Source organism: Pygoscelis adeliae, unplaced genomic scaffold, assembly GCF_000699105.1.
Source record: "Pygoscelis adeliae isolate BGI_AS28 unplaced genomic scaffold, ASM69910v1 Scaffold467, whole genome shotgun sequence".
Lineage (NCBI taxonomy): Eukaryota > Metazoa > Chordata > Aves > Sphenisciformes > Spheniscidae > Pygoscelis > Pygoscelis adeliae.
The window spans coordinates 234321-244437 of record NW_008825253.1 but is presented as its reverse complement, the minus strand read 5'-3'; the positions used below and the strand labels follow the sequence as shown (position 1 = coordinate 244437).

The window sequence follows — 10117 nt, the reverse complement described above, 5'->3', positions numbered from 1 at the left end:
CCAGGCTGGAGCATCTTCTGCTTAAGCTTTTTTTTTTTTTTTTATTCCCTAATTCTGCCTTTGTGCAAACCGGACTAACACTTTAATTTCCACTAGCTGAATGGAGGATCCACATCTTCATCTCACAGTGACCTTCAAAGTCCAGGAAAGGAATCAGAGGTAAAAACCCCAAACATTCCCCCTCCCCTTTACGTACTATTGTAGGTACATACTTGCCTTATGGTACTGCGTAACAATGCATTTTCAGTTTTATCTTGCAGACTTAGGTACACTTGTATCCATCCGGCAAGCAAAATACAGAGTTTTCTTTCATCCCTTGCACTGTAGATGTGCATGAAATGAAGCCGTGAGCTGTCAGCAGCTGCTGGTTCCAGCACAGCGGTGGCCACGTTTCTGGGATAACTCCTTCAAGTGCCTGGTTAAGGGCTCGGGACCCTCGGGGTGACGCGTGCTGTAGCAGCACAAGCTGCTGTCACAGAGATGTACATGCAAAGATGTGCATCTGTGAGCTGCATTTGCAAACTGCCCCCTGCAAACCGGCATCTGAGAGATGCAACAGCGTTCAAATGCGAATTAAATCCCATCGTGTTCTGCCTTCCTTCCCTTCTGCCTTCAGATGGGCAGGAGCTAAAACACGCAGGGTTTGATTAAATAGAGTTTAAGGAGACTGCGTGAGGTTTGGGTTACTTGACCGTGTCTGTCCCCTGCCAGTGAGCCACTGGCTCCAACGGGCCAAGTCCGGGCTGCAGATTCTTTCCCCTCTTTGTCCAGGGGACAGAAAAGCTCGTGGGGGTCTCGTGGCCTCTGCCAGCAGCAGCAGATGTCCCCTATTAAGGGACGAGTTTTGCAAGGGTGCGGATGGATGCGTGCTCCGTTCCCCCGGCAAGCCCCTGGCTCTGGGAGGACTCGCACGTGCTTGTCCCTTCGGGCATCGTGACCTCGGGGAGGAGGTGGCACTGCCCCAAACCGAGCAGAGGAGAACGTCAAGGGGTAATGGCAGCAAGTTAATTGGTGCTTCGTTGGGCAGTGACTCGTGCTCGAATAGTTTGAAAGGAGGTGTGAGATGAAAGGATGTCTGCAAGAGTTGTGGATCTTAACTGTAATTATACTGACGAGCTACAGGGCAGGAGACGAGGCTGGGAAGCCGGGAGGGCAGGAGGAGCGGAGCTGTGAGGTTCAAGTGCTGCGAACAGGAACAAGGCAGGCTAAAATTATAAAAAAGCCAAATTGCTTTTAGCTTGGAGCACAGTGAATTTATCACAGTGTTTAAAGGAGCTGCTGAGGATGGGAGGAGCGTGGGTTTGGGGACCCGCAGGGCTGCTTGCAGGGCTGGGGCTGTTTCTCTGGTAGAGCCTGGCTGAGTGCCGCAGCGAAGGGCCAGAGAAGAGGCAGACCTCGCCGTGGAAGGTGAATGAGCGACCAAAAGTAAACACAAGGCATAGATTGATATTCTCTCGGTGTTATTAATTTAGCAATTTTTTTTCTTAAAATAGTAAGTGGGGGATTTCTAAAGATAAATTTTTGAGCACTTTAGCATGAGGCTTTGCTAAAAATAGAGGAATGCCTCCATGCAGATGCTCTGTGGGGTCTCTACTGGTTCTCGGTGCTTGTGCTGTCCCCTGCCCCGAGACGGCTGGGACCAGGAGTCTGACGGCAGCAAGTGCTCACGCAGCCTCCTCTGAGACCCAGAGCCTCTAAAACATCTCGAACGCCAGCTGTGTCTGAGAGCTGTGGCCACACGCCTGCAGTCTGGCATCTCCATTTCTCTCTGAGCATTAAATAATACATGTCCTGATCCAATGGCCGCTGCCTTTGGAAAACCAGGCTGTGTCCCGGTGCCTGAGCGCAGCGGTTCCTTCCATGGAGTCACCTTTGGGCTGTTTCGGAGATCGCTGTCCCACCTCTGCACTAGAAAGCTGAGTCCCTGGGGGGTGGCGGGGGGGTTGCCTGCGGCCTGGCCCCCCAGCTCGTAGCCTGGCGTGCTCATTCAAGCCACCACCCGGTTCAGTTTGCATTCGCAAGCCAGAGCAAAGCTGGAGCCATTATCTTGCAGCGCTGGTGGGAGACCTGCCCATGGTTATCAGCAGGGGTTGTGAAATTATTATTTTGGAGTTTCGCATGCGCGGTAGGGCAGCAATGTGAGTAGGCAGGCTTTAAAGTGTTTCCTTAAAACTGAAGGTCTTGATTCTGTATGTTTGCCCGCTATTGACACGAGCGCGGTGCTTGCAGAGTGCAGCCGTGCAGCTCCGGGGTGCAGCCGCTTCTCCCCGAGCGGCTCTCCTCGGGCACCTCCGCCCTGCCCGGCACCGAGACCCGGCAAAGCCTCGGTACGGATGGGATCGATGAAGCCGAAGCTTTAGATTGTGCCCGCTACGGAGCGTGCTGCCCGCTGAAACCAGCTCTGAGGAACCAAGTCCCGGCAGGGACGATGCTTCCCAGACCTGTGGGGTTTGAGGGTCTGTCCCCAGCAGGGATGCGATGGAATAAAAGCATTTTGGCCAGGACGTTAATTGTACCCTGAGGAGGTGGTGGCCGTCCTTCCCTACTGCAGGAACAAGAGGGTCAGGGTTAGTGGAGGGGCACCTGGGGTTTCTGGCTGGAGGGCACACTGTCGCAGCGGCAGTGACTTTAGAAAGGAGAGTTAATTTTCTTATTATAAAAGTAATTTTATTGAGCAGATGGAAAGATGCTGTTTTCAGTACAGTTCCCAAAGCAAATACTGCCTTGACTGGTGTCTTGCAGCGGCCGTGCCGGGCATGGCCAGCCGGGCACGCAGGCAGGCGCTGCCGTCCACCCACGCACCCCCCATCCCCGCCTCGGTTAGCCATGGGTGCTCTGCGAGCAAACGGGTAAACCAGGGGAGCAGGGGGGGGGCCTTGCCGCAACCCCTCCCTGCGAGCCCCAAGGCTCACCCCCAGCTTGCTCCCTCGTCCCTGCTTTCTGCCTACACCAGGGGCTTATTTTCCATTTTCCCAGCAGACAAGCGGAGCAGCTTGTTTTCCCTCTGGCAGCAGCTCCTGTGTTTCTGCTTTTCCACTTCCAGCCGTGGCAGCCACACATTCTTCAGGCGGGGGAAAAAAACCCCCCAAAACGCAATGTAGTAATTAACTCTGTGGCCACATGGATGCTGCAGCCCCCAGTGAAACCACAGACATGGCACGGGGGAGGGACTTTGACCTTCTGCTCCAAAAAAAACCCACCCCTGCGCATTTGCTTATCGTGCACGCTGGAGGAGATGCCTCTCCTGGGGCCGCGCGGGGTGAAACGCTGCAGGACACCATGGCCGTGCTCGCGGCGGTGGGGGGGATGCTGCCACGGGCTGACATCTTTTCTCCCTTCTCCACGCAGGATGGAGACGCGGAGAAGAAAGACCCGTTTGAGGAGAGCGGGCTGACCCTGAGCCCAACGGCTGCTGAGGCCAAGGAGAAGGTGCGGGCCAAGCGGGTGAAGAAGAGAGCTCCGCAGATGGACTGGAACAAGAAGCGAGAGATTTTCAGCAATTTCTGAGCCTTGCTGGTGGCTGCCGTCCGCCGCTCTCCTGCCCCTGCCCCAGCTCGGACGTTTCTGAGGTGCCTACTCACTACTGTCCTTCAGTGTCCATGTGAGATGCTTTGTGCTCTGCTCTTCACTGGTTGCTTTTACAAGGCGTATTTTAAAGTCCTTTTTTTTATTTTTTATTATTATTATTATTATTATTGTTACTCACCAGCGATTCTCATAAGACAAATGTGACCAAAGCTCCTTTCCTTGCTTGCTCTTCAGCCCGGCTCTGGCTGCCCGCCATCCGCTGTTCCTGTGAGAAAGGACTGGAAGAGTTTAACTCTTGTTTCTTACCTGCATCATTTAGGCTTCTATTATTTCTTTTTTTTTTTTTTTTTCTTTATTTGGGGTGTTTGTTTTGGTTTTGCGGGTGTCCCAGACTGAGCCCCATGGGATGCTCTGTGCCCCTGTGCAAACGTCTTACGGCCTCGTGCCCCCGCCGTGGTGGGGGTCCGCAGGGTGGGGTGTACCTGGCACCCCCTCCCCGGCACCCCGTCTGCAGCGTCAACTACTCACACGATGGGAAAACGGACAGTGGCTGTAAATTGCTCTTGTTGGCTTTGCTATTGAAACAAAAAAGTTTGTTTTGTCGTTTTTGGTTGTTTTTTTTTAAATGAAGTCCCATATGTTTCCAGTTAGTTTAGGAACCTCCCTCCCCTCCAGTGACTTCTGCCCCAGCAATAAAAGCCCATTTTTCATCCCCGACAGCTCTGCAGAGGGGAGAGGGCAGGATTTAAAAACAAAACCCAAACCCAACAGCCCAAATGCCGCAGGCCTCACCGTTTGCAGCCGTCGATGCAGCGCTGAGCGGCGGGGGGGGGAGCGGGGACAGTCCTGCCCTGCGGTGCGAGGAGCGGTGCTGCCGGCCCGGCTCCGGCAGCCTTGCAAGAAGACAAGAGCCATGGGATGCTACAAAAACTCTTTGGACAAACTTGAAAGCGAGCACAACCCAGCATCTGTCTCCAGGGAGGAGCGCGGGGATCCGGCTCTGGCTGCGGGCTTGGCGCTGGGGAAGCGGGGCTCAGCTGTGGCTGTGCCTGGGTGCTGGGTCCCGGGGCAGGGTCCGGGTCCCGCTTGGTTTGTTACTTCTGGGCTGGTATTTGATGCCTCCAGCCCGTGAGGATAACGGAGTCTCTGCCTCGCCACAGGAGGGTGTCCTCTGAAGCCCTGGGGTCTCTGCGGGGCTGGCTACGAAGCAGGCAGCGGTGTGATGGAGTGGGCAGTTGCGTTGGCTTTCTACGGCCTCCTTTGAAAACACCCTGCTCTTGGTATTAGAGCCTCAAAAATGTATCTTTAAAGCATTACAAATTAAGCCCGTTTAAGCTCTTTATTACTTGCCTTTGGCTGTAAATGAGGGAAGATGACTAAGCTGAACTACAGCACTCTCCGAGGTTGCAGACAGAGGTGTTTTACCAGGGCAGGGTCCCGGCCGTGATGGGGCTGGCCCCCTCCCTCCCAGGCTCCAGCAGCTCCCCAAGCCCAGCCGCGGTGGCCGCCCAGTATTTCAGCTCAGATGCCGAGGCAGCAGCGGGAAGGGCCTGGGCACAGCAGGACAGTCGAGTACAAAACACTTTCCCCAGCTAAAAGCAAATGGCAGCCATCGCTTGGACATCGATGACCATTTTAAAACACGTGGCTGTGATCTTGCCCTGCGTTACGCCAGCACTGCTGCGTTACGAGCCGTGGCCTTTGGGGTTAGTCGGTGTTACGTTCCGGATATCGTAATGGCTCTGTGTGTGTTTCCTAAGTATTGAGCTAAAAGGTGCCTTATAACATTTACTGCTCTCCTCGGCAGCGGGCTGGGGCTCAGCACAGCGGTGGGTCAGTGCGGGGCAGGGGGACCGCAGCAGCGGAGCCGGGACATTTGGCTTCACCGTGGGGAGCAGCTGATGCCCACGGCTGTTAGCTGGCTGGCAGGAGAGCATGGAAAGCCTCAGGGGTGAAGGAGATGAGTTCTCTTTTATGAGTTATCTTTTAGGAATGTTGATGGGCTGAACAGGTTGAAAATAATGACTTTGGAGAGGAACTGGTGCAGGTGTTTGGCTATCGGTGACGAGACTGGCAGCAGGACGACGGCTCAGGATGCGGAGAGGTTTGCCTCCCCTCCAGGACTCTGCCATTAACAAGACACCTCTTCCCTACCCCACTTCAAAGACAATTACCTGCTCTCTTTCTGGCCCCCCAAATATTAGCTTCTTTAAATCGGTAATCTTTTGAAGGAGCCCTTCTTTTTCATGGTATGCACGTTGCTTCCCGTGCCTGCACAGCCAAACCCCAGGCAGTGCCCCGGTTTGCGCAGGGCAGAGCGTTCCCCGTTACACTGACCTAAATGCCGCGCTCTCCGATGCATGTCAGAGAGTAAAGACCCGTTTGTAAATACCGTGTTTCTCATACAAGACTGGACCACTGTAGTCGAGGGGGGAAAAGAAGAACATGTAGTTTTGAATGCGGATCAAAAGAAATCAGGTGTGCAAATCTGTACTGATAAGATTTTCAAATCTTAATCTCTGCTTAGTCCATGGAAACTGCTCCTGGTTAAAGCACTTACCGTATTTCTGACATCTTGTAGCTCAGTAGTAATTATTCAGTTCCTGTACATTTAACTTGGGAAAAAAAAAAAATCAATAAAGTATAAGGCTGTCAGCTGCATTGTAAAAACATAATGTACACTGTAATGTCAGTAATAAACTTCGTTTTCCCATGTACCGAGTACTTATTTGCTCGTTCCTCATCTGTTTGGTAGGGAACTTCAGAGCGGAATTACAGCCGCCTTTAGCGCATTATAAACTTTGCTTCCTCCCTTGCCTGTTTAAAGAGTAGCTGAAATTATTCCTTTGAAGCTCTACAATGAAGTCAGCACTGCCCTTTCTTTGAAGAACAAAACACAGATGGTGGTGGTGTCCCTTCTGTCAGCTTCTGAGGCACGCACTAGCCTGGCTCCTGTGGCCACTGTAACCCTTGCTGGCACACACAGAACCGAGAGCGACACCGGCTTGTCTCCTGCCTGCCCCCCCCAGCTCTGCATTACCCCCTGCTCTTCTGCTACCAGGACCCAAAGGTCACTTGCCCAGGCAGTGGCCTCCTCTGATCCTGGCTCGTGAAGTCATTCATTGCGGTGCCCCTCGCTGCCCGGGCTAGGCAGGCGGCTTGGCAGGTTGCGTGCTGCCTGCTCTCAGCTGGCAGGGCTGGTTGCTACGGTCTCACACTTTGGTGAGGTCACCCGTGCTCTCCTCCCCCTGCCATGTGTTGCACAGATGCCAGCAAACCTCATGGGTGGGAAAAAAAAAACCCCAACAAACCCACCACCTTTATTAAATGTGTATTTACAAGCAGCAGCAAATCCCCTAGGACAAAGCATTTCTCTCCAGCCGCTCCTGACGCGGCACAGCCTGCTGCTCCGCCGGGCATGCTCAGGCATTCACACGGGGGCTGGAGCCTTTAGCACTGACGCAGCAGGACTGCTGCACTTTGAAAGACCCTTTTTCCTCTCGAGAGCTCAGCCATTGCCAGCGGCTGCTCCCTCCTCAGAGATGCTGAGCTGGCTGCAGCAGTCTCCTGCTTCCCTGCAGTCACGCAGCCAGCCCCGTGCAAAGCACAGCTTTACTAGGGCTCAGCTCCGGGCGGCTGCTGCTTGAGCCAAAGCAGCTTTGTTGCTCTATGAAGATTGGATGACCCCCTCAGCGTCTCTTAGCAGCTGGGCAAATGTCTTGATTGAGGCATTCGTTGCAGCGAGGATTCACAGGCAGGCAGGTCTGCTGGCCAAAGCCCACTAGGAGCCAGTTTATCTCCCTCCAGAGATCCCTGCAGTGAGAGGGAAAACATGAGCTTTCCGATACAGCTGCTCAGAGGGGTTAAAGAACAGCCCGTGCTTTTAAATGGATCCCTTTCGCCTACCGTCCGTTCCTCTTGGCTTCCCGAGGCGCATGGAGGCAGGTCCCAGCCTGCTGCTAAGAACAGCCTTCCCAACCTTTCCTGATCCCCCTGAACGGGGGTGGGGAGCAGAGGACAGACACATGAAGTGCCTGTGGTCATTCTCTTGTGCTAAGGCACGTGCCAGATGTGGAGATGCAACAGAGGACCTGTCAGCTGGCACTTGATACTGAAGATTAAGCATCAGTGAAGGCCAGAATCCAACCATGGTCTGATATTGCTGTGGCCATTAGGCTCAGCAAGGTCCTGTGTAGAAAAGCACCTGGCTTGGGTCACGGTAAACTTGTGAAGGCAAGAATCGGGCATCAAGACCTCCAGGTACCTGCCTGCACTAGTGGTGATCGATACATCTGATAGCCAGGAAACAACCAAGTAGCTGAGATGCTGCTGCTGCAGCTCTCGGGGAGAGGAGAAATGCCTGCAGGCTAGTCCCCCATAAAGAGAAGGGACGCAAAGTGCAGTCACTGAAAATGCTATAAGCAGGATTGCGTGCAGACGTGGCTCCTGCAGCTAGCCTGAGGGGCTTGGTGTGGAGGAAGGAGGCTGGGGTCTCAGGCCTCACCTGGGCAGCCAGTCCTCCAGCGCTACCCGAGTTTCCTCGGGGTATCTGGTCTCCTTCTTCACCCACTTCAGCCTGTTTGTGATCCTGTGCACATGGGTGTCCACAGCTAGGAAGGGAGAGCCCAGAGTTTAGGTGGGGGCAGACACACCTGAACAGAGAGAGCACAGCCAAAAGCCGCCTGTCGCAGCACACCAGGTACAGCGCCCGGCGCGGGCTTCCTCCGCGGGCCGGCAGGAACAGGCAGGTGAAACAGGAGGGGAGGCTCACTCGCAGAACAAATGTGCTGCTTTCTTCCTAGGGCCAGAGCCAAAAGCAAGATGGGATGGGTATCTCACCCCATGCAGCTAGCGACACGCTCACACAATCTGACCCAGCCTTCCTTCAAAGGTTTGCGTGCTCTGATCTAGCAGGCACAGGGCAGCCTGCCCTGGGTTCTCTTCCTCTCTGTGTCTCAGCTGATGTTACGCAAGTTGCAATCTCTGCCCCTTAGTTTACCCAGATGGAAAACACATTTCATAATACCTACCAACACAAGAGGGTTTGTGAGACTTAAACGAATGTTTATAAAGTGCTTTGAGCTAAAAAGCTCTGAATGCAAAGTATATTATTGTTAGATCAGCAGCGATAAACCTGTCTCTGTGGCTAATTGGGCAAAACCCAGGAAATTGCTGTAAACAGGAAGACTTAAGTCTTGCTTCCTAAATCAAAACTGAGCACACAATTATTTGGAAAATAGTTGGCTCTAGACTTCCCTCCCCCACAGCAGGGAGAGAACAACAGACCCCGAGCGCTGTCAAATCTAGCGCAAGAGCCACATTTCGTACAGCCGACGGTCACCAGTGGGGCTGCAGGAGTCAGCTGCCGCCCGCACTGACCTTGGGCTGCGTGCTCGCCGCGACGGCAGTCATTCATCAGGTGGCACCATTCCTAGCTTTCCCAGGGCTCCTCCTTTAAGCAGCAAATACACTTGGAATATTAATCTGTCCCCAAGGGCGCCCAGGCCGGGCAGCCCACCGGGACCCTGCAGTTGATCGTCCAGCCCCATCTGCCGGCTGCTGCGGGCAGCTCTGCTGCCAGCCACGCTCCCCTCCGTGCTCCCCAAACGAGCATCGTGCAGGAGCGAACCTGCCCTGGGTCTGGTCTGGGCACATCTCCACCGCAGGCTTCCCTCCCAGCCGATCACTGCTAAAGCACACAGCTTCACGGGGTACAGCTATGTGCTCTCCTATGCTCTCTGTTCAATAAACACGGCAAATAAACAAATGTACCTGTGGTCACCTATTACCCAGCCGCAGGAACTAAAACCGATCAGAAATCCTGTAGCTACAGATTGCCTGAGACCATTTCTTTCTAAGACCCATCATGAATTACCGATTTCAAACAGCAATTTTGACTAAGCCCTGCTTCTGCCCTCTTACGGCTTGCCAAACAAAAATCCCAAATGAGATTTGTTTAAACGGAAGCAACCCTGGGAAAAAATAATGTCAGACTATCCTAAAAGTATCCCCAAACCACAGAATTATCTCCACATCTCTTTCACTTGACACCAAAAAGATTTCAAAGCATTATTCTGCTAGCACATCTTTTTGGATGCCTACCCGACTCGGCAATACTTGCACTGCTTACCAGCATCTGAGGGGAGGGACTGACTGCCCTTCGGGATTTTTGCTATCACATTTGGGGCAAAACAATAGCCGGATCCATACGCAAATCCTAGCAACTCATCCGCTGCGAGTGGTCGAGGGTTGCATCCTTCAGCCACCCAAATAGTCTGCAGATGACTAAACTGAAGCGATGCTATCAGGCTCCTGGGGCACGCAGATAACCCAGCTGCAATGCTTCCCCTCTGCCCAGGGAATGGATCAGGCAGGATTTAGGAGAGGAATGGGGAAAACACGGTCCAACCTACCTATCCCGGAGACACTGTCCCAGGCAATGTTCATGGCCAAGTGGGCCATTTTGGGCCCCACCCCTGGCAGCTGCACCAGCTCCTCCACAGTTCTCGGTATGTCGCCCCCGTACTTCTGCTTCAGGATGGCTGTTGTCTGCTTTATGTACTTCACCTTGTTCTGGAAAACCAAGGGG

The 10117-nt window shown here is 53.6% G+C and overlaps 2 protein-coding genes across 2 annotated transcripts in view; one reads left to right on the top strand and one right to left on the bottom strand.

Annotated features, from left to right (window-relative positions):
• SLC9A3R2 (solute carrier family 9, subfamily A (NHE3, cation proton antiporter 3), member 3 regulator 2) overlaps positions 1–6243 on the top strand; it is a 39225-nt gene extending 32982 nt beyond the window's left edge. Inside the window, exons 6-7 of the mRNA XM_009329400.1 lie at positions 97–159; positions 3349–6243. Coding sequence (XP_009327675.1) covers positions 97–159; positions 3349–3507 — 222 coding nt within the window. The 3' untranslated portion in view covers positions 3508–6243. The remainder of the gene's footprint in view (positions 1–96; positions 160–3348) is intronic.
• Positions 6244–6858: 615 nt separating this feature from the next.
• Positions 6859–10117, bottom strand: part of NTHL1 (nth endonuclease III-like 1 (E. coli)) — a 6434-nt gene continuing 3175 nt past the window's right edge. The window contains exons 4-6 of the mRNA XM_009329399.1: positions 9942–10101; positions 8033–8138; positions 6859–7341 (exon numbers count right to left, since the gene is read on the bottom strand). Of these exons, the coding sequence (XP_009327674.1) occupies positions 7218–7341; positions 8033–8138; positions 9942–10101 (390 nt within the window). The 3' untranslated portion in view covers positions 6859–7217. The remainder of the gene's footprint in view (positions 7342–8032; positions 8139–9941; positions 10102–10117) is intronic.